Source organism: Papio anubis, chromosome 11 (assembly GCF_008728515.1).
Source record: "Papio anubis isolate 15944 chromosome 11, Panubis1.0, whole genome shotgun sequence".
NCBI lineage: Eukaryota > Metazoa > Chordata > Mammalia > Primates > Cercopithecidae > Papio > Papio anubis.
The window spans coordinates 16,760,908-16,785,832 of NC_044986.1; the positions used below are offsets into that span (position 1 = coordinate 16,760,908).

General features: G+C 41.0%; 1 protein-coding gene across 1 annotated transcript in view; it reads right to left on the reverse strand.

The window, feature by feature from the left end:
• Nucleotides 1-6,509: 6,509 nt before the first annotated feature.
• PNLIPRP3 (pancreatic lipase related protein 3) overlaps nt 6,510-24,925 on the reverse strand; it is a gene marked incomplete at its 5' end in the record, with an annotated part of 41,694 nt that continues 23,278 nt past the window's right edge. Inside the window, 7 exons of the mRNA XM_021942973.2 lie at nt 6,510-7,385; nt 7,660-7,827; nt 12,581-12,692; nt 15,157-15,289; nt 18,299-18,417; nt 22,800-22,922; nt 23,006-23,125. Of these exons, the coding sequence (XP_021798665.1) occupies nt 7,304-7,385; nt 7,660-7,827; nt 12,581-12,692; nt 15,157-15,289; nt 18,299-18,417; nt 22,800-22,922; nt 23,006-23,125 (857 nt within the window). The remainder of the gene's footprint in view (nt 7,386-7,659; nt 7,828-12,580; nt 12,693-15,156; nt 15,290-18,298; nt 18,418-22,799; nt 22,923-23,005; nt 23,126-24,925) is intronic.

A 24,925-nucleotide genomic window follows, 5' to 3' on the forward strand; every position in this document is an offset into this window, starting at 1 on the left:
ACTTTTAAAGGCATGATAACTCAGGGAATTTCCAGGGCGCTAGGGATACAATATCACCTTCACTGCTCCTGGAGGCCACAATCCTCAGGGAAGGGCAAGAAGGCAAATGAAACACTCAAGAGGCACTTAAGGAAAGTAATTAAGAAACTCATCTCTCATGGCCTACCCTTTTGCCCATGGCCCTGTTGAGAATCCGAAATTCTCCTCACAACATAGGGCTCGGTCCATATGAAATGCTATATGGATGACCTTTTCTCACAAATGACCTCCTACTTGATCAGGAAACAGCCAACTTGGTCAAAGATATAACTTCTTTGGCAAAATATCAACAAAACCTTAAAAATCTACCTGAAGGATGTCACAGAGAAAAGGGAACAGAGTTGTTTCAACCAGGAGATCTAGTGTTGGTCAAATCTCTCCCCTCTACTTCCCCATCTATGGACTCTTAGCGGGAAGGACCATACTTGGTAATCCTCTCTACTCCCACTGCAGTTAAGGTGGCAGGAGTGGAATCTTGGATTCACTACACCCGAGTTAAACTTTGGACATCCCCTGAGGAACCTGCAGGACCATCAGCTCAGGAGTCCCAAGATCAGCCAGACCAGCCTCGATACACCTGCGAACTGTTGGAGGACTTGCACCTCCTATTTTGGAAGGAAACATCCCAGACTAAAAAGGCTCCTACAACTGATCCTGAGGAAATACCCCTTTCTCCTTAAAAAAGATAAGTGAAAACAGCATACTAACCATACTCTTCGCGATAGGACTATATACTGTAGCTCCTTCCAGGACGGAAATCCTAATCACATCAACCTTCTTTCTATCTTCCTTCCTTTTGACAGCAATTTACTCCTACCTCTAACTCAGACTAGATAAAATGATCTCATTTTCCAGAGCACCCTCTTTACCTTCCTATTTGCTCTTTGCCTATCTATCCCTCCTGCTTCCTTGGATACCTCATACAATCACCCCTCCCCTTCCACTAGCTCCTAATTAACTCTACAAGACTCTCAACTTAACTCACTCTCTGTTAAACCAATCCAATCCTTCCCTGGCAAATGACTGTTGACTTTGTATCTCTCTATCAACCTCTGCCTTCGTTGCCACTCCAATTCCTTAAAAAAACTGGGTCTTCACCAACTTAACCTACCACCCTCATTATGAAGGAAAAGACCATTTCCAACTTCTAAATATGCAATCATTAGCCGACTTCCCCATCTCTGATAGGACCAAGAATACCCTAACAGGACGCGCAATCCAACTTTTATGTTCTTAAATTTCCAACCTCACCTATTACACAAGCAATGAAAAGCCCGTACATGGCCTGTAACCACAAATACTATCTTAACTTTCCAAGCCCCTTTATGCATCCAACGCAACCTGTTATCAGGCCTGCCTCTGGGGCACCTACTAACATATCAGTGTAATTACACCCTACAACTTCAAGCCCCAACTGATCATAGGAACTTCCGAGTCCCCCAAACAGCTCCATTCAGATGACTTGTCTGCTTCTCAGGTTCCCCCAAAATCATCTCCTCCTCCCTGCTTAACAAACATTCCAGGTTTTGTAATGGCAAACACACTCCCTACATGATCATTCACCCCTGGACCCCCCTGCAGCAGTGCCCCCACCACTAGTGAATGCCTTCTTATCCCCTCTTTCAATCACTCTCTCGAATGGTTCCTAGTAGATACAAAACATTTCTTTCTCCAATGGGAAAAATAGAACACAGGGAGTCAGTCAGTTTGCTCCCAGCACCGCTTTCCAGCCACTCACTGGAGCTACCTTGGAAAGTACTGTAGGAGTATGGGAAAATGAAAACAACAAACTCACACACCTTTTTAACACACATAACCAGTTCTGTCTGCCCAGCCAAGGTATATTCTTCTTATGTGGAACATCCACCTATACCTGCCTCCCCACTAACTGGACAGGCACCTGCACCTTAGTCTTTCTAAGTCCGAACATTAATATTGCCCCAGGAAATCAGACCTTATTAGTACACCTCAAAGCTCAAGTCCGTCAGCACAGAGCCATACAACCAATACCCCTTCTTATAGGGTTAGGAATGGCTACTGCTATAGGAACCAGAATAGCTGGTTTATCTACTTCATTGTCCTACTACCACACACTCTTAAAGGATTTCTCAGACAGCTTGCAAGAAATAACATAATCTATCTTTACTTTGCAATCACAAATAGACTCTTTAGCAGCAGTGACTCTCCAAAACCACCGAAGTCTAGACCTCTTCACTGCTGAGAAAGGAGGATTCTGCACCTTCTTAGGGGAAGAGTGTTGTTTTTACACTAACCAGTCAGGGATAGTAGGAGATGCCACCTGGCGTTTACATGAAAAGGCTTCTGAAATCAGACAACGCCTTTCAAACTCTTATACCAACCTCTGGAGTTGGGCAACATGGTTTCTCCCCTTTCTAGGTCCCTTGGCAGCCATCTTGCTGTTACTAGTCTTTGGGTCCTGTATTTTCAACCTTCTTGTCAAATTTGTTTCCTCTAGAATTGAGGCCATCAAGCTACAGATGGTCTTACAAATGGAACCCCAAATGAGTTCAACTAACAACTTCTACCAAGGACCCCTGGACTGACATGCTGGCACTTTTACTGGCCTAGAGAGCTCCCCTCTGGAGGGCACTATAACTGCAGGGCCCCTTCATTGCCCCTATCCAGCAGGAAGTTGCTACAGTGGTCATCGGCCAAATTCCCAACAGCAGTTGGGATGTCGTGTTTAGAGGGGGGATTAAGAGGTGACAGCGTGCTGGCAGCCCTCGCAGCCCTTGCTCACTCTCGGTGCCTCCTCGGCCTCAGCGCCCACTCTGGCTGCACTTCAGGAGCCCTTCAGCCTGCTGCTGCACTGTGGGAGCCCCTCTCTGGGCTGGCTGAGGCCACAGCTGGCTCCCTCTGCTTGCGGGGAGGTGCGGAGGGAGAGGTGTGGGCAGGAACTGAGGCTGCACGCAGTGCTTCTGGGCCAGTGCGAGTTCTGGGTTGGTGTGGGCTCGGTGGGCCCCCACACTTAGAACGGCTGGCTGACGCTGCTGGCCCTGGGCAGTGAGGGGCTTAGCACCCAGGCCAGCAGCTGTAGAGGGTGTGCCAGATCCCCCAGCAGTGCCAGCCTGCCGGGGCTGCACTCGAATTCTTGCTGGGCCTCAGCTGCCTCCTCATGGGGCAGGGCTCAGGACCTGCAGCCTGCCATGCCCAAGCCTCCCCACCACCGTGGGCTCCTGCGCAGCCCGAGCCTCCCCGACGAGTGCCACCCCCTGCTCCATGGAACCCGGTCCCACCGACCACCCAAGGGCTGAAGAGTGTAGGTGCAGCATGGGACTGGCGGACAGCTCTGCCCACAGCCCTGGCATGGGATCCACTAGGTGAAGCCAGCTGGGCTCCTGAGTCTAGTGGGGACTTGGAGAACCTTTATGTCTAGCTAAGGGATTGTAAATACACCAATCAGCACCCTGTGTCTAGCCCAAGATTTGTAAATGCACCAATCAGCACTCTGTATCTAGCTAATCTGGTGGGGACTTGGAGAACCTTTATGTCTAGCTAAGGGATTGTAAATACATCAATCAGCACTCTGTGTCTAGCTCAAGGTTTGTAAACACACCAATCAGCACCCTGTGTCTAGCTCAAGGTTTGTAAGTGCACCAGTAAGGACTCTGTCTAGCTAATCTAGTGGGGACTTGGAGAACTTTCATGTCTAGCTGGAGGATTGTAAATGCACCAATCAGCACTCTGTGTCTAGCTCAGGGATTGTAAATGCACCAATCAACACTCTGTCAAAACGGACCAATCAGCTCTCTGAAAAAATGGACCAATCAGCTCTCTGTAAAATGGACCAATCAGCAGGATGTGAGTGGGGCCAGATAAGGGAGTAAAAGCAGGCTGCCTGAGCCTGCCAGTGGCAACCCGCTGGGTCCCCTTCCACACTGTGGAAGCTTTGTTCATTTGCTCTTTGCAATAAATCTTGCTGCTGCTCACTCTTTGGGTCCCCACCGTCTTCGTGAGCTGTAACACTCACTGCAAAGGTCTGCAGCTTCACTCCTGAAGCCAGCGAGACCACGAACCCACCGGGAGGAATGAACAACTCCAGACGCATCACCTTTAAGAACTGTAACACTCACCATGAGGGTCCACAGCTTCATTCTTGAAGTCAGCGAGGCCAAGAACCCACCAATTCCAGACACAATAGGATTGTCAATATATGAAAATTGTTAAACTGGTTGACAGGCACCTGGGAGTGCTAGTTTACTGCTTTCTTTGTTGTTGTGAATATTTAAAAGTTTCTACAAATAAATTTCTTTTTTTTTTGAGACAGAGTCTCACTCTGTTGCCCAGCCTGGACTGCAGCGGCATGATCTCGGCTCACTGCCAGCTCCAGCTCCCGGGTTCACGCCATTCTCCTGCCTCAACCTCCTGAGTAGCTGGGACTATAGGCACATGTCACCATGCCCGGCTAATTTTTTTTTTTTTTTGGTATTTTTTAGTAGAGATGGGGTTTCACTGTGGTCTCGATCTCCTGACCTTGTGATCCACCCACCTTGGGCTCCCAAAGTGCTGGGATTACAGGTGTGAGCCACCATGCCTGGCCAAAAATAGTAAATTTTTTTTTTTTTTTTTTTAAATTTTTAAAAAGAGAGAGAGAGTGGGTGGGAGTTGACAGCAGTGTTGAACTCTGCCGTGGGACGGAGCAAATGAGTAAATTTCCTATTTGATTTAGTGACTTGTAGTCATTGGAAATCTGGGTGAGAGCTGTTCTAAAGTCAGATGGGAGCAGAGAGGAATTTAGGACTGGGAAGGATTTATTTCATTTTATTTTATTTTATTTTCTAATGGCAAGGACTTCAGATTTTAAAAACTGGATGCAATGAGAAGTTGAACATACAAAAGAAAGAAAAAGTAACCCGTAGGGCAGTGCTCCCGAGAAAGCAGGAGAGGGTGGAGTCCACCACACAGAGGCAGGGATTAGCCTGGGAGAGAAGCAGCAGCTTCCCTATTAGAAAGAAAAAGGATAGAATGGATGCAGATGTAAGTAGTTGATGTGTTTGGATCAAAAAGAGTAGAGATTGCTGTCTGATCATGGCATCTGTTTTCTATATAAAGTAGGAGAAGAGTTTGGGGCAGGGGGTGTCAAACGCATTTCAGGACAGTACAGATCACAATATACATCATATCATATACATTCTAATTACATCCATCTTCTCTGTGGTACCACTGTCCGAACAGCACTTCAGGTGCCGGCCCGGAGAAAAGAAATCCGAAAGCATTCAAGGTTAAGGTTTTGTCTAACAGAAAAAAAAAAAAAAAAAAAAATGTCACTCAGCAAGCCGGAAGGGGAGGCAGCTGTGGTCAAAGAGGACATTCCGCTTGGCGAGTTGGAGGTGGGCATTTGTGAGTGATATGATGACCAGGCATGAGTGTGTTAATAGTCACAGAGTGGAGGGAGTATTGGGTAATTGGACTGCATTTTCAGCATTCATTCAGGAAGCAGAACAATTCAGTAATAGTCCTTGCCCAAACAGTAGTAGGCCATAATTGCTATGCTACAATAATGCAGGGCACTCAGAGGGAAAGGGAATCATTTTTTTAGTGCTTCCTTAGGGAATAGCACACACAGAAAATAACGGCGTCACCTTGAACTTTTGGAATTCCTTTGCCTGGATAGTTCATGCACTATTTTTCATCCTCACACGTTCTTATAATGCAAAAAAGGAGACAGATATTAAGAACTATAGGACAGTAAGTCTATACTTTATTAAAATAGGGTTCTCGGAAGTTAATTGACTACAATTAGTCTTTTCAAGCCTTGAAGGAGCCAGCCTAGAGACCTCTTGGGCGAGGAGGCAGCTAGTACTCATGTTGCCTAATGCCACGGCCGGATCCATAACTCTTCCCCACCTTGGGACCTGCGCAGGCTCGGGACAGCTGCTCTCAGGAAGACTTCTCTCCCCGAGGGCCTGTGCTGACTTCACCACCAGCTTGCTAATGAATGCTGGACTGTGACACAATTACTCAGTACGGCTCAGTCCCTTCTACTGAGCTTACTCATAGCCACTCTGCTCCTGGATTGGCCTAGGTGTGAATAGGTGCAGCCCACCAGTGAGAGCAGTACACACCGCCGGATCATGCCAAATGTCCCTGAACCCGTTTTCCTCCTTCTCCCCAGTAATCTTCCATCCCTTACTTGCAAAATGGGAGAGTATCCCACTTGCTTCTCTGCTTTCCGCCACAGCACAGATTTATTTATGTACATCCACGGGTCCTTCTGAAGGTTCAGCTGGCAGCGAGGCGCCAAGGAGAATCGAGAAACCCTCTGCAGAGGATCTGTCATCATTTCTCTCCAACAATATTTACAGCCCAGACCTATAGGCTAAACACTGAGCCTAGTGATAGAAAACAGAGCAAATGAAAATATAAAATTTCTCCTTTCGCTGGCTAAGGACAACTTACTTGGAAGAAATTGAAGCAACATAAAGAAAAAAAAACCCACAATGGACATATTTAAATATTGTAATATTGTTATTGCAAGAACAAAAGGTTATCCAAGTGCTTTACAAATGAAATGCTGCCTTGAGGCTAGATACAAATTCACCATAGAGCCTTCAAGACCCACGGAGAGGAGTAATTCTCCTGTGGCAGGGATTTTTGGAGGAAGGGGGCTATACCCCGGGTTGTTGAACTTCAGGTCCCATTGCTAACTGATGAACACACAAGAGATAAGCTCTAAGATCTCTCTTATGCACACCCTGAACACCAAGGAACACCTTGGAAATACTAGTGCAATCTCATTAGTTTTTATTATTACTAGATAGACACATCAAGCCACAAGGTTATAATCTACTATATATCATGCACTATAGTCATAATTTGTCTCAGCAAGATTTAACAACATAACAAATAGTTTTATATAATTTTAGAACAATGATTATTTTATCTGAAAATGTACTTCAAAAACTCAGCAAACCAGAGGCTCACTTTTTTTCCAGTGAGTTTATACATTCACCGTACATTTGCATCACCTCTTCTTATTCAGGAAAATTCCAAAACAGCTCTATTTTGTCACTGACATCCAGATTCCTAGAGACCACAGGAATTACCTTTTGTCCCAGGGTTCAGTGTGTTTTTAAGGTGCCATTAGATGAACATTCTACACAGAAAAAAAAAAACCAAACCTGTACTTGACTCTGAGTAAGACCCTTGCAAATGACTGGGAGTCATTTACAAGAGTTACATTTGGTCTGGATGCCAGGCGGAAGGAGACACTTTTCTTCACTGCTCCTACTAAAGAAATCCATCAAGACTGTATCTGAGGTTGGCATGGTTTCAGATTCTGGGGAATATTAGGTCCCATAATGTCTTGGCTACAGAAGGTAGATCTGAAAGTTTTTAAGGAAAAAAAAAAAAAGGAATTTTAACCTGACGCCAGGGAAGAAAAAGACATTGGTAGATCCCCCAATTTAATGAGTCATTCTTATGTTTGAACACTTCTGCAAATAAAGCATTGGTTTCTTAAATTTTCCTTTTCTTTAATTGCAAAATTTCAAAGTCTATAAATTTTTATACTACTTGCACATTTCAAATTCTCTATGGGCTTAAACACCATTTATAAAATGTAAAGTACTAAAATGAAAAGGAAAAAGCAATACTTACTTATATCCATATTTCCCAGATGTATTTATCACCATTTCTGCTCCCAACTTATTCTGAGAATCTTCAAACAAATGTTTTTTCCAGATGAACTGAACACTTGTAATGTTTCCAACGTTAACATCTGCATCGATTAATTTCGTGTAAGTCATGCCTGGCTCAAGTTTTCCACTGTAAACAAAAATAAGACTCATAAGTTTGCACTGGCTGTTCACAGCACTGAATGAAAGAAAACACATCTGTGTATGCACTATGGAAGAGAAACTTGTATTTGCTAGCATTTGCTTGTAGGAGATTTATTCTTTCCATGTGTATTGATCAGCATCTCAGAATAGCATGGTTCTGAAGTTTGAAAGAAGGGTGAAGTAAATGGAAAGCTTGGCTAGGTGATTTTTAGAGAATACCTAGAGAGGCATTATTGTGATTTCTCCACAGTGAAAGATCTGGTCTTGGCTTTGTAGTATCAGAAACCAGATTATACTGACACCAGGAAATCAAGAAATTCTCAATAGTGGACTAAATTTACACGAGACTTATCTATAAACCAGAAGCCTGTTCACCAATTCACAGTGTGGAAATGCCTCCCTTTGATTAACCAGAAAGCTCCCGTGCCCTTTTTCTGGTACCTTGTTTAACCACATAAAAGGAATTGGGTAACCAAATTAGTGATCAAAAGACATTTTGTTGATCACAGCAACAGAGCAGAGAGAGGTGCCATATCTCGAGGCATAAGGTATGTTCCATCCAAGCCAAAGTGAAACCAATGACATGTTTCTTCCCTATCATGCAAAAATTCTCCACTGTGACCCAAATTGGTCGTGGCACCCAAACCAACATCTCTTACCTCCAGAAGAGCTTCCTGACTCCCATTTCCTATGGCTATTGCTAATATTCTCCTTCTGATGAAACAGTCCCTTTTTTGTTGTGTTGGCAACATAAATTAAACTATAGTTAGTAAATGATTAAGCTACAATCATAACTAAATTTGTCCCCATGTTGCTCCATACTGTATCACCTTTCCTTATTTCTTCATAACTTGAAACCATTCTTCTGTTAATGTATCATTTGTCTACTCAAACTGCAATATTAGCTCTGTGAAAGAAGGAACTGTGTCTGCATCCCCAGCAATTAGAACAGTTCCTGGCACAGTGTAGGCACCTACATATTTGCTGAATGAATTAACGAATGAATATTGCTGTTTCTAGGGTCTGTCTTATTATATTACTAGTGGAATTAATTGATTTAATTACCAGAGGAAACTGTTCTTCCAAATTCTTAAGGGTAATCTTTCTGTTATTCCAAGAACTATCTTCACTCAGTGCCCATACAATGCAGCCCTTTATGTCTTTAGAAGTCCAGTTAGCTAAGATATAACCTATGGTGAAGCTGGACTTTTTTTTTGTTAAACACTTAAGGTCAGGGGTACATGTGCAGGTACCTAGGTAAATATGTGTCATGGGGGTCTGTTGTACAGATTACTTCATCACCCACATATTAAGCCTAGTACCCATTAACTATTTTTCCTGATCCTCGCCCTCCTCCCACCCTTCACCCTCTGGTAGGTCCCAGTGTGTGTTGTTTCGTTGTATGTGTCTGTGTGTTCTCATCATTTAGCTCCCACTTATAAGTGAGAATATTCAGTATTTGGTTTCCTGTTCCTGCATTAGTTTGCTAAGGATAATGGCCTCCAGCTCCACCCATGTTCCTGCGAAGGACATGATCTCATTCTTTTTTATGGCTGCATAGTATTCCATGGTATATAGGTACCACATTTTCTTTATCTAGTCTGTCATTGATGGACATATGGGTTGATTCCATGTCTTTGCTATTATGAATAGTGCTGCATTAACATAGGCATGCATGTGTCTTTACAATAGAACAATTTCTATTCCTTTGGGTATATAATCAGAAACGTGATTGCTGGGTCAAACGATATTTCTGTCTTTAGGTCCTTGAGGCCTTCCACAATGGTTGAACAAATTTACATTCCAACCAGCAGTGTGTAAGTGTTCCTTTTTCTCCAAAACCTCAGTATGTTATTTTTTGACTTTTAATAATAGCCATTCTGACTGATGTGAGATGGTATCTTATTATAATTTTGATTTGCATTTCTCTAATGATCAGTGATGTTGGGCTTTTTTTCATATGCTTGGTGGCCATGTGTATGTCTTCTTTTGAAAAGTGTCTGTTGATGTCCTTTGCCCACTTGGTAATGTAGTTGTTTGTTTTTGCCTTATAAATTTATTTAAGTTCCTTATAGATGTGGGATATTAGACATTTGTCAGATGGATAGGTTGCCAAAGTTTTCTCCCATTCTGTAGGTTGTCTGTTCACTCTGTTGATAGTTTCTTTTGCTGTGCAGAAGCTCTTTAGCTTAATTAGATTCCGTTTTTTAATTTTTGCTTTCATTGCAATTGCTTTCGCCATCTTCATCATGAAATCTTTGCCTGGGCCTATGTCCTGAGTGCTATTACCTAAGTTGTCTTCCAGGGTTTTTATAGTTCTGGGTTTTACATTTAAGTCTTTAATCTATCTTGAGTTAATTCTTGTAATATATGGTGTAAGCAAGAGGTCCAGTTTCAGTACCTTTGGCTTATGGCTAACCAGGTATCCCAGCACCATTTATTGAGTAGGGGATTCTTTCTCCATTGCTTGTTTTTGACAGATTTGTCAAAGATCAGATAACTATAGGTATGTGGCCTTATTTCTGGATTCTCTACTCTATTCCATTGGTCTATGTGTCTGTTTTTGTAGCAGTACCATGGCCCTGTAGTGTAGTTTGAAGTCAGGTAGCATGATGCCTCTAGCTTTGTTCTTTTTGCTTAGGATTGTCTTGGCTATTCGGGCTCTTTTTATTTATTTATTTTTTTTGGTTCCATATGAATTTTAAAATAGTTTTTTTTAGTTCTGTGAATAAACTCAATGGTGCATTGAATCTATAAATTGCTTTGGGCAGTAGATAGCCTATTAGAAATTTAGCAATTTGGCCAGGCGCAGTGGGCTCAGTCCTGTAATGCCAGTATTTTGGGAGGCTGAGGTGCTCAGATCACTTGAGGCTAGGAGTTTGAGATCAGCCTGGCAAACATAGTGAACCCTGTCTCTACTAAAAATACAAAAATTAGCCAGGCATGGTGGTGGGCACGCATAATCCCAGTTACTCAGGAGGCTGAGGCAGGATAATCACTTGAACCCGGGAAGGGGAGGTTGCAATGAGGCGAGATCACACCACTACACTCCAACCTGGGTGACAGAGCAAGATTCTATCTCAAAAAAAAAAGAAAAGAAAAAGAAATTTAGCAATTTATATAACGGTCTTATTTATTTGTGAGTTGCACAAATAAAAATATATGCTCATATTTGTATAGTATTAAATGAATGGGATTAAAAATATACCTTATATGCTATCAATTTTTTTCCACTTGCTCGATTATCTAGATCTGTCTTTTCATGTTATTGATATTTTCATTTTAATGATATTGATTCTTCCTATCCATGAGCATGGAGAAGCTGGACTTATAAAACTTGTCTGAAGAATAGAACTAGACCAGCATACAAATTTAGCTAGCTGACTTCATTTCAAGATGAGAAATCTGCTGTGAACCTTCAATGCTTACTTATTCTTAAAAGAGGATTGGGTAACTATGCAACAGCATTACAAACAGCTTCTTCGGCCGTTATCAAAAGAACAGAGATGTGGAAACGCTCTCACAAATCTTAAAAGAGGCAGAAACTGCATATTCATCGCCAGCTGCCCCAGGTTAGGTGCCTCTGTGAAGGGCACAAATCACACAGCTTTTATCCAGCATCCTGTGAGCCTCAAAACCACAGGCACATGATTGTGCTGAACTGCTCTCAGAGGGAGGCTTGATGGAGCCATGAAGAACAGGTAGAAACAAAATAGCAGACAGGAAAAAGTATCTGCAACAAAGGAACAGCATGGGTGAAGTCCTGAAGAAAGGTAAGGGTGAGATCTATTCAGTGCTGGGTAGTGCAAACAGTGTAGCCTCGCTGAACTGAAGGTGGAACAAAGCCAAATGGTGGGAGACATGGCTAGAAGAAGGGTGGGCTGGAGCCTGTGCACCAACCAGGATCCAGATCATCACTCACTGAGCTTATATTTACAGACAGTTGGACCAAGGCAAGATGACGTGCAGAAACTCTGCCAGTGATAAAACTGATGCATCTCTCAACTGACAAAATAACCAAAAAATCTCTGCCGTTCGTGCCTGTGCCCAGTGTTTGAGGATGATGGAAATCACAGAGATAAAACACCTAATCCATTCATCTGTTTGCAAAACAGGTTGCATCTAATTAGTATGTATAATGTTAATTCTGACATAAATTACAGAATAAAATAATGGACATGAACATAATACAAAAATGCTAAGGCTGAGTAAATAAAAGATTAAGAAAATTTCAAGATAAAAGGAGGCTTTAGCAGAAGATACAAAAGGAACATCTGAACTAGATTATTTTTAACCTCTGACTATTCTAACACATGTCCTGTATCTGTGGGTAATGCTTAGACAGCTTATTAGAAATTTAGCAATTTATATAAATGTCTCATTTGTTACTTACACAAATAAAACTATATGCTTATATTTGTATAATATTAAGTGAATGGGATTAAAAATATACCTTGAATACTGTCAGTTTTTTTCCACTTGCTCTATTATCTAGATCTGTATTTTCATGTTATCATTTCCTAACATTTTCTGTTTCTAGTTGGAACTGTAGAGAAAATACATATTATGATTTCTACTTTATATTTGGAAAACGTGAAGTAAAAAGAAGAATCAAAGATAACATGGTAGCCTGTGGAATTATAGGAAAAGAGAAGACTGAACAGCTTACTGAGCCAGTCTCACTGAGTGTTACTGAGCCCCCAGCACGGTGCAAAGCGTCAGTTTCTCACTGTGCCTACCTGGCAATGGCAACCTCCCCAGTTTTCCCAATTGTCCCGCCTACACGAAGAAAGACAGTCCCTTGAGTGACTTTGCTTCCTCTGAGTTTAACAGACAATCTGTGCCTCCAACCTAGATATAAGGAAACAAGAAAGAAAGGGAGAGAAAGGGTTAAAAACACATGGGAAGTATGACATCCTGGATCCTTTAATGGAAATACAATTTTCAGGGTTGTATTTGAACAGTGTTGCACATATTCATGCAAAAATACAACTTTAGTTTCAGTGAATTTGGTGAAAAACTACATTTAAAAATACACATTATGGGCCACATTTTAATTTTCCAGAAAAAAATAGTTTAATAATATTTTTAAAAGAACATTCTTTATTTTTCCAGGTATTGTTATCACTTTTAAAAAGGGAAGTCCTGTGTCTTCTTTTGTCTATTTCCTTTGTATTGTGTGGCATATATATAGCATGTATACTTTCTATAGCCAAATTTTTATTTGCCGTAGTGTGACAATTAATCCAGAAAAATCTAGGAAACCTATTGGGCAAGAAGACGTGTGCTTTTATAATCATTTAGAGGCAAAGCGAGTCATTCTTCTTCTCCTGCAGGGATATGTGCTAAGAATGCCCAGTACACATAGATACAGATCAATATAGTATCTGTCATTAGGATCATTCCCTTGTAAATGGTCAAATGTAAATTTTTACATCTAGAGCTAAACAGATCTTTTTATTGAATTCTTAAATTACTGTATGCTTAATAACAAACTAAAACAATGCAATTCTTCATATGATTATTTGAAAAAGAATTTAAAAAGGGAAAGAAACCTACCAGAGAGGAATTTTAATTCCGAGTTAATCATTGTCAAAGAATTTTCTTTCTCTTCTCAGCCTATTCTACTGGAATCTGGGTCCCCCTGCTATCTTTCTACTGGAATCTTGGTCCCCCTGCTATCTCTCCACTGAAACCACCCTAGCCAAGCTCAGTAAGAGTTGAATTGTTTCTTCACCCAATGAGCCTCTTCACCCAAATGTGGGGCCCTGTCTCATTTGACCACAATACAAAGGAAATAGACAAAAGATGACATAGGACTTTCATTCTTAGAAGTCATAAAAATATTTGTAGTGGGCCAGGAGCGGGGGCTCACGCCTGTAATCCTAGCACTTTGGGAGGCCAAGACGGGCAGATCATGAGGTCAGGAGATTGAGACCATCCTGGCTAACACAGTGAAACCCCGTCTCTACTAAAAATACAAAAAATTAGCCATGCGTGGTGGCACGCGCCTGTAGTCCCAGCTACTCAGGAGGCTGAGGCAGGAGAATGGTCTGAACCAGAGAGGCGGAGCTTGCAGTGAACTGAGATCGCACCACTGCACTCCAGCCTGGGCAACAGAGGGAGACTCCGTCTCAAAAAAAAAAAAAACAATTTGCTGTGGCATATGTCTCCTCTCTTCCTCCCCATCTTTCTTTCTTTGGCTCTTTTAATGATAACCTTCACTGGTCTTCCTTCTCTCTGCCCATTCTTCAGTCTCCTTTGCAGGGGCCTCTTTCTCTGCTCTCTTTCCTTCTCATCTGGCACATTCTTCTTGGGTAAGGACATCATCCACTTTCACCACACTGACTACAGGCTGAGTGACTCCCAAATCTCTGTAGAACACATCCATTTCCAGAGGCTGAGATCCCTATCTCTACCTGCCTCATGGGGCACACATACTCTCAAACTCTAAAGGCAGCTCCAAAGTAACATGTGAGAAACTAGCCCATCATCTTGCTCCACACTAGCCTTTCTTCCTGTGTCGTCAAGCTCAGAGAATGACACCTCATCCACAGCCAGAACTGTCCTTGACGCCTTACTTTTCTGCATTTTTAAATCCATTCACCTAGATCCATTTTGCTTCTACCTTCTAACTATCTTTGCAACCTCTCTACTTTTTTTTTTTTTTCTCCCTGAATTGTGGCAATAATTATCTAACAGGCACCCTGCTTCCATCTTGTGGCCTTCTAATCCATGCAGAAACTAAAGTGATTTTTCTAAAAATAAAAATAATCTGGTAATTCTTAATACCCTTCAATGGCTTTCCATTCACCCACAGACAAAGCCCAACCTCTCCACTTGGGACACAAGGCCCGTCCCTCATTATCTGTACCAATTTGTCTCTCCCACTTCATCTCCTATCACTGTCCTCCTGGTCTCTACAATCCTGGGAGGGGCTTCTTTCAGTTTCTGCTCTCTCTGACTTCCAGGCATTTACAGATGTGGTCCCTTCTGCCTAGAATACTCCTATTTTCCTTCTCCCTCTTACTCATCCTACAGGAGTCAGCTTAGAAAGGCTCCCTGACCTTTATGCTCTGCACATATCTTGAATGTTTCCTAAGAGAAAGTTTATTACTCAGGATTGGAACTGAGATTTTACTTGCTGTCTTTCCCATTAGCCTAAACTCAGTTAAAGACCTCACTGTGTTGTTCTTCACTGAATTCCCAGTCTGGCCCAATGCCCAATTATTTAGTAGACGCTCAATAAAAACTGTTGAATTTTTAAAGATAAGTACCTTAAAGCATTACAATAAAACTTAGCTATAATACTTACGGGCAAATGGGGAAAGAGACCCTGTGTTTAAAAAATAATATAATCCATTAGTCTTCATATTTTTGAGGTGAAATCTATCAGCAAAATGACCCATTGTTGGGCAACCTTCTTTGGGACAAAAGAAGCAATTTCCCTGATGACAGAAAATGAAAGGTGATTACTTACATAATTAGAAATGTTGCCCTTCAATAAAACGCGTGATATATTATTAAATAATAATACATCTCAAGTATCTAAATAGATACGCATTTTAAAAGTGCCTAACAGGCCACCATGTCTGTTTTCAAAAATAAAACAAAAGCAACTGAGGGAAAAAGAGAAACTCCCTGTTAGAAAAATGGGTAGATGATATGAATAGACAATCCACAGAAGAGGAAACTCAAATAGTCAATAACTATGTAAAAAAGATGCTCAATCTTACTAGTTGTCAGGGATGTGTTAATTAAAACAAGGTATAATTTCATATTCAACAGATTTGCAAACATTAAAGCAATTGGCAACACTGAATACGTGTAATAGGGGAATTCTCCTTCGCTTTTGCCGGAAAGCTGTATTATTCTTCACTGCATTCCCAGTCTGGAATATAATTTTTAAAACGTCAAAAACATAATCAGATCAAATTTTTAAATTTTTAAAAGTTTGCTGTGCACACAAAAGAACAGTCCTTGAGCTGGGAGACTTCAAACTGAAAATGGTAAGAAGCCCCCACTTACAGCAGTCACAGGATAGTTTATAAAGACGGAAGTATTTTGACCTTTTTATGGGATTGGCTATTCTACATTAACATTCTTCTCTAGGGCAAGTAGAGATATTTATGTTGATTTGTCTATAGCTGATTGGTTTAATTTCCCTGAATCATGCTGACAAGCTGGTAAAGCTCACGTTTTTTTGTTTCATTTATGATTAGAGCTGGTGTTTCTGGGAAATCAGCATGACTTGGTTTTGGCTATGTGGTTGTGGATGGCCTTGGGTTATATCTAAATTGTGGCCTTCATTTGTATTTTTCTTTAGCAATCAATAGACATTTTAAACAGTGATTTGGTAATGTCTAATAAGGAAGGAAATGTATGTATGCTTTGATAATTTCACTTCTGTTGTATGCCATGAAGGAATTCTACTCAAGCACATAAGGAGACATACAAAGATGGCAGAGTTGGTAGACATTGTTTTTAACAGCAAAAACTGGAAACAATCAAAACTCACATTAGTAGGGGAACGAATCAATAAATTACGACTGATTCCTATAACATAAATACATCAGGTCTATGTACATCAATGTAGATTTCAAATTTTATATTTATGATATTTAATGAAAACAGCAAATCCAGAAATGTACTTATAACATGATAGCATTTATTTGATATATATCAAATTCAACTCTGCCTTAGGGAAAGGAATGATGGGAATATAAGGTCCTTGGCTTCTTTAATTTTATTTGTATATTTTAAAAATCTAAAGGAAAAGGAATGAAATGTGAACATTTAAAAAACATGGGTAGCAGCTGGGCGCGGTGGCTCATGCCTGTAATCCCAGCACTTTGGGAGGCTGAGGCTGGTGGATCACGAGGTCAGGAGATCGAGACCACAGTGAAACCCCGTCTCTACTAAAAAATACCAAAAAAAAAAAAAAAAATTAGCCGGGCGTGGTGGTGCGTGCCTGTAGTCCCAGCTACTCAGGAGGCTGAGGCAGAAGAATGGTGTGAACCCAGGAGGCGGAGCTTGCAGTGAGCCGAGATCATGCCACTGCACTCCATCCTGGGTGAAAGAGTGAGACTCCGTCTCAAAAAAAAAAAAAAACCATGGGTAGCAGTGATTGAATATTTGCTATTTTAGGCTTTGAACTTTTAATTTAATAAACCATGGACATTTAGGCTAGGATTACAGTAACATCCTATTTATTTATTTACTTACTTTTTGAGATGGGGTCTCAAATTTGTCACCTAGGCTGGAATGCAGTTGTTATTCAGAGGCATGATCATAGCGCACTGTAGCCTTGAATGTCTGGGCTTAAGAGATCTCCTGCCTTAGCCTCCCAAGTAGCTGAGACTACAGGTGCATGCCACTGCTGGCTCTGACTTACTTTGATTGTATGACTGTTTGGGTACAGTATAATAAAATATGTTGAGGAAATTGATTCATTCTAACAGTTTGTAACCACATGTAGCATCCATGTGGCAGGAGCTAGCTTCTAAGTGTTCTCCAATTTGGCAGATTAACTCTTATCTCCAAATATACAATGACTCCAAGGGCCTGCTTCCACTAGAAGTAAATGCTAGGATCCCTTGGGTGCTCAGAGCAGCAGCCACAGCAGGAAGAAGAGAGGGGAGAAGGAGGATATGTGGGAAATGCTAATGTTTGGCTGTCAAGCTTTCTGAGAATGGCAGGAAACTGAGAGCATGGCCTAAACTCATCCATCTGCCAAGTTCTGCAGCAAGAGGGAAATGCGTCTTCATGTCACAACACAGCGCTTATTTGCAAAGTACTATTATTTACCATAAACTTCGGCTGAACACCCACATTTTCTACCGTGATAAAACAGGGGATTAGGTCTCTAAAGCACAAGAATGAAGATCTTTTCCATTTCCCACTATAAAATAGATTTTCTTTCTTTTACTCAAGTAAAATCAGATTTGGTAGTTTGTCACATATTGATCTGTGTGAAACTCCTCTGAGCTATCTATGCCTTAGTTCTGCTCTGTATAAATAATTACATTTTAATAAAATAATGTTCATATTCCAAGTAAATAGTAATATGTTTGGTTGTAGCTATTGATTAGTTCAGCCTTCTTAAGGCATCTTTGAAGATGACATTTAAAATATATATGCAGAAATATTTTTGCCCTAGACTTATGCCTGTTACACAGTAGCACCTAATTACTGCACAACAAATGGCCAAAAAAGCAAAATTGTATATAATCTTCAAAAGAGCTGAAACAACCAGAATATAAACAGTTGGTTGAGTTATTTCAACCCTCCAGCAATCCCAGCTACTGTTCAGTACTCAGCACAGAAACAATCCATTATTTCCCAAAATGGCAGGTGTATTTTTTTTGCTACCTACTCAAAACCCTAATGTTTAGCTGGACGATTGTGTTTCAAAAAATTACTTTATAATTAAATTCCAAGTAAGATGATTTACTTACTGTTTTAAAAGATGTGTAGGATCTACAAGGATAAGCAATAAATGCATCAGGATTAAGAATGCTTTCAGCATAAAATTGATGACTTCGGGCATGGTTACAGTCAAAGAAGGAAGCCATTTCTGTGAAAACAATTCCCAATTAACTGATAGCAATTAACTGATAACTGGTAGCATAAACCATTTCTTAGAGTAACTGTAAGTGGCAGTCTCTTGAGTTGCGAGGGCCAGACCTTTTGTCCAGGCTTGGATATTGTACAACATTTATCAAAGTTACATATAATTTTATTTGTACCAAAGAATTATGTGACTCAAAAGGGACATTCAAGAAGTGGAAATAAACACAAGCAAATGTGGATGACTTTGTGCTTTGACACTAATATACTGAGTCACTTCCTAGTGACAGTGGCAGGAGGCAGGCAATTTCCTAGGCAGATAGGAGTGTGTACCAGTGAAACCCACCCTTCAAGCCAAAAACAATGTGAAGCCTGAAAACCAAGCTGCCAGTTCTGGGTAAAGTCCCTGACCAGAGTGAGAACTTCTATTCCTGTTTGCCTGGTCTTTCCTGAACAACGTTTTTGGTTCTTCCTGAACAAGGATTTTTAACCAGTTAAATGTTGCTTTTTCCAAGGCTACCTACAGCCCACACCTCCCTCATTCTGAGTCTATAAAAAACCCAGACTAAGCCACACTTTGGGGACTACCTGCCTTTGGGTGGAAACTACCTGCCTTCAGGTAGGGGCTACCCACTTTGGGTTCCCCTCTCAGCCAAGAGCTGTTTTGTCACTGGATAAAACTGTTCTCTGCCTTGCTCACTCTTCATTTGTCTGTGTAACCTCATTCTTCCTGGATGTGGGACAAGAACCTGAGACCTACCAAATGGCAGGTGCCAAAGGAGCTGCTGAAACACTGTAGCCCTCCCACCCCATGCATCAGGAAGCAGTGGTGGGGCTGGGACAGCCCAAGAGCTGTGGGCTGGAGTATGGCAATAGGATCAAACAATCTGGGACACATCCCTGTTTGCTGAACTATGCAGAGGGTGGGAACAAATGAGCTGTAACACAAATGAGCCGTAATGTTTCCTGGGGGCTCAGACCTGAAGGCTCCCTAAGCCTTGGTAACATGCTGTATGTAACATCCCCTTTGGGGCTCCGTGGTTCCTGGCATCTCTGAGTTTTTTGGGCACCACCACATTTCCCTCATTCAGAAGTTGGCGTCCAAGGTGGAAGCTGCTTGCAGTATGCCTGGTCCAGTCACAGCCTGACGTGGAACCAGTGCCGTTACTGGCCTAAAGTCACCCACCCTACCACAGCAGCGGGCATGCTTGGCTCACCCTTGGCAGGTGTGAGATCCAGGTCAGCAGAGTGAGCTGAGCACAGGCTGCCAGGCCAAGTGGGTGAGACAAGTTCAGTGGTGAGCCCAGCAGGTGAAAGTGAAACTCAAGCAGAGGCACTGCAGGCTGTGGAGGTCTCTGGCTGGTGAAGCAGTATGGAAAAAATCCTGTATCACTAGGATCTCTGACACAGTATCCCTGTGCATATAGTATCTCCACTGTAGACCAATTAAGAGTCTGCCTCTCTGTTCTGCAAGAATAACTGAACTCCCTCCTATTCAACCACAAAATATTCAGCACTGTTAACCAGTACTGAGTTAAAGATGTAACAGGTAGGGGGTTTTATAAAGAATGCTAAAGATGAATTAGTTTTGCCATTATCAAGCATGATATTATTGCCATCAATAGCTAAGATCTAAATACATCTGCATATTCTAAAATTTTCATAACATTGTAGTCATTTCTTCTTTCTTTTCTTTCTTCTTCTTCTTTTTTATTTTAGAGATGAGGCCTCACTATCTTGTTGGGCCCAGGCTGGTCTTGAACTCCTGGCCTCAAGTCTCAAGCGATCCTCCTGGCTCAGCCTCTTAAAGTGCTGGGATTACAGGTGTAAGCCACTGTGCCCAGCCATTTATGCTTTCTTTTATTTTACATAACAATATTTTTACTGAATGGCATGGACTATTCTTTCAATGACCTACACAGCTTAGCCAATCTTTGAGAAACTAGATTTTGATTTTAGCATATGCAGTATAATTATTATGTAATAATTGCTTCCACCAAAAGACTCCTTCCTAGGTCCTCACCCATTTGCAGTATTATGTAACCATTCCTTCTCTCAATATGGAGGCCATGTTTTCATACCCCTGCCCCATTACAGGCTGATCTTGTGACTTGCTTTGCCCAGTAGCTAAGAACCAAGATCAGTTCTGTGGAGAAACTCACACTGGTTAAGTTCTAAGGCTTTAAAAGACCTTCCAGCAGCCACTCTTACTGTCTTGGAACCCAGTTGCAATATTATGAAATCCAGGCTACCTGGCTGGGGAGAGAGGTCCTGAAGGATGACAGACCACCTAACAGAGGAGAACAAGTCCCAGGGTTCCCGACATGGAGGGTGATCTCAGACCTCCTCATCCAGCTTAGCTCAGCTCAGCCCCCAACTGGATGCAGTCACCTGAGTTACTCCAGCCAACACCACACAAAGCAGAGTCTCAGCAGAACTCTGCCTGAATTCTGACCCTCAGAAAGCTGGCAATAACATAATTTTTCTTGTAATTGTTCACTGTGGTTTGTTACACAATAGAGAACTGAGACAGCATAGTTTCAGAAATAATGTAATATCGTCAGCACAAATTAATAATTGGCATCATCCATTTTTATTAAACAAAGACTTCTTTTACATTAGGTCTCTGTATATCTATAGATTTATATTCACAATTAATTGTGATTTAGACAAGACGGTTCGTTAGAATATAGCAAACTATTAATTTTAAAAGTAATGGTTTCTTAGTAATAAATTTAAGTAAAATAGAACACCTTGAAGTCTTAAAACTCATCCAAAGGTTTAATGTGAATGATAAATGTTCTTTTAATCCAATAAAGTTATAGGAAATCTTAAAATGTCTCAAAATGATAGCTTATGATAAATGTATATTTTAGTTGAATTAATCTTTTATAGAATTTCATATGATCTATGTATAACAATTAATTATGTAATGAAGTCTTCAGATCTATATTTTGTCCTAATAGAAAGGATTCATAGTCATAATATAGAAAATAATGAGGAAAATCAATTTTATAATATGCCTTTTTTATATGAATTTTGCTTATCTGAACTAGGTGAAATTGGCTTTATTTCTTATTTGTTGCACCTGTAGATTAGACAGTTGTGTGGGTTTTTAAAATGTAGTCATTACAAATATATACTTCTGATCACATTTACTCTTTCAGAGCAAATATTATTTCTAGTGAAGTAGATACCTGAGTTACACTCAATACTATGATCTGTGTATCTTTCCTGCACAACAGCCAAATGAAAAAAGCAAGTAATTTCAAGCCCTTGATATCTTGACTACATGGAATTGGGCTGTGAGATATTTAGAATCATCCAGGTATCCATTATCGTATCATCATACATATATATTATTATGTATTATTGCATATTATGGATAGTATATTTCATTATTTATATGATGAAATGTAGAGACAGGGAAGAATAAATTTCCCAAATAATAACCTTTTGGTGCCTTATAACTTAATGCCATATAGATATTACAATTATTATTATTGGAAACTACTATAAAAAGTTAAATACTACTTGTTTAATTTGTGATTACAGCATCCAGAGTGATTCTTTTATAAGTAACTAAAACCACGTCTCTTCTCTGCTCGAAACCCACTCATGGCTCCTATCTCATTTGAGTGAAAGTTGAAGTCTTTTCTACCATCCACAAACTCCTGTGTTATTGCCCTCTGCCTGGTTCCCTCTCTAACCTTATGCACTGCTTCTCTCCTTTTACCTAGTTTCAGCCACAATAGGCTCCTCACTGTCATGAACTTGCCAGGCTGATTCCTGTTTTCAGCCCTTACACTTGCTTCCCCCTGTTGGCCTGGAATGCCTCTTCCCCCGGTGTCTATAAGGCTTACTCCTTTAGGTCATCTCTTCAGTAAGGACTCCCTTACCATCCTATCAACAATTTTCTTCCTCTACTTTACCTTCTCTGTCACCAACACATCATATTCCTTTTCCATGCTTTATTTTGTCTCCTTAGCTCTTATACTATCTATTGGTTTCCTAACAAGTTAGAAAATTAACTCCATCAGGGAGAGACCTTTGTCTTTTGTATTCATTTCCATATTTGCTGTTCCTAGAATAATGCCTAGCACATAGTAAACACTCAATTTGCTGAGTGAATAACACACCTTCCTTGTTTATACTGAGTGACTGTAATACGCTAGACATTGATAAGGCACCAGGGATACAAAGTTAACTAAGACACAGTACCCGATCTTGCGGTTCTTACAACTGGTGGGAGAGCTTCTTATACGCAACTGTGTTTTGGGAGAAAATACATTTTATATGTATATTATACATAAAAGTATGTGGATCCCATCTAAGGAGAGAGCTCAGTGAATATATATCAGCAGCATTCATAGTTTAGAAACTATTTACCTTTTTTGTAAGTATTGAAATTAAATTTCAGTAAAGGTGTAATTAAGTCTTCACATCCTGGCATGTGCTTCCCTCCATTTGGGTAAAAGTCAAGATGACCACAAGCATCAATGGTTCCAACACCTGAAATAAACAAAAATGGGGTAAATGCCTCTACAAATCTCCTCTACGCTTCAATGAGGTTTCTGATTCTGTTAAAAACCTACCAAGCTCAAAGAGGATGCGAGCTGCATTTGTATGAATAACATCAACAAAGTTGGCATCCGAGGGGTCTAGCCTGACTTCCTTTGGAGTGTTGTGGAAAAATGGCCCAGCTGGGTCCAACCCTAGAGAAAGCACAACCAAGACATGTTGTGTGGAAGTGCACATTAATATTGTTGTCACTTTGAAAACATGTGCCCTTTCCTACATTATTTCTATCAATCAAAGATCACTCAGCAAAACGTACAGATACATAATCTAAATCTATAAATGTAGGGTCTCTATATATTGCAATGTCAAGTTTCTGCAGATAAGTAATGCTATGTTGAGACAATGCCAAAACAGCTAACAAACTAAAAAAAATCACAGTGGCTATTCTAGGGTCTGTATATGGAGTACCATATATACAATAAGGTTATGAATTACCAACGTTCCTGAAAAGCAACATCTGTAGGCAAAAAATTAAATTAAATTAAAAAAAAACACTCTTCAATATGTAAAGATGAATCTACAAAGCAACACAACTAAAACAGCAGAATCTTTGTCCTGAACTATGGCTCACTTTGTTCTACTTTTCATTAATAGTAATACAAATGAAAACCCGTAAGCCCAGGGAAGTGAAGTGACTGGACAAGGTTATCATATGTTAGAGGCAAACTGGACTAAGAGGCCAGGTGTCCAGACTCTCATCCCATTGTGTCATGTTCAAATGTTTCATAAAATAAGGACAAGATAGCTGGATGTCTTTAAAACATTATGATCTTTCACATATATAATAATTTCTGTATTTGACAATTATTTGTCAAGAAACTGGTATGTGCCAGGAACTAAGTTCAGCATTCAGATATGAGGAATAAGACCTTGCTTTGTCCTCAAGGGATTTTCCATTTGGTGGGAAAGGCACCCCAATCAGTGTCCTCCGTGCAGAGGCAGTGGTGATCATAAGTGTTATCCAAGCACAGAGAAGCCGCATATAACCCAGTCTTGGGAAACTAGGACGTGCTTCTGCAAGAGATAAGAAACACGGCCTGGTATGGTGGCTCATACCTGTAATCCCAGCACCTTTGGAGGCCAAGGCGGGTGGATCACGAGGTCAGGAGTTTGACACCAGCCTGGCCAAGATGGTGAAACCCCATCTCTACTAAAAGTACAAAAATTAGCTAGGCACAGTGGTGGAACACACCTATAACCCTAACTACTTGGGAGGCTGAGGCAGGAGAATCGCTTGAATCCGGGAGGTGGAGGTTGCAGTGAGCCGAGATTGTGCCACTGCACTCTAGCCTGGGTGACAGAGCAAGACTCCGTCTCAAAAAAAGAAAAGAAAAAGAAAAAAGAAAAAGAAACGCTAGTAGAGATCTGAGGGACCAGAAGAATTGGCCAGGGCAAAGGTAAGGTGGCCAGCAACTCAGGGGAGGACAGAGAAGTACATGGCCTCCAGATGAAAGAGCAGCACATTTGGGAAACTGTAACTAGTTTGCTAAGGCTGGTGTGTACATTTCTAGGATTTGTTGGAAGATGAAGGCAGTATTGCTAGCAGGAGCCAGATGTCAGCTGAGCCATGTCAAGGAGCTTGGACATGACGTGGTCATCAACGGGAAGCTGTTGCAAGCTTGCAAGCAGGGGAGATCTATGATCAGAGTTACATTTTAGCAAAATCCCTTTGCTGTGATATAGTGGCTGGATCCCGGAGTGGGGAGGATGCAGAGCAGCACTGGCGTTGACCCCTCTGGGAATGTGGCATGAGCAAAGACGGAATGTCTGTGTCACAGCTCTGGGGTATGTGCTCAGCACACTTAGCTTGTCATAGGATTTGTGTGTGTGTGTGTGTGTTTTTTAATTTTTATCTTTCTGACTAATATAATCACTAAAAGAGCAATTATAGAAAAAGAGGAGGAGAGAAGAGGGGGTCTAGGCTGGAACCTTGA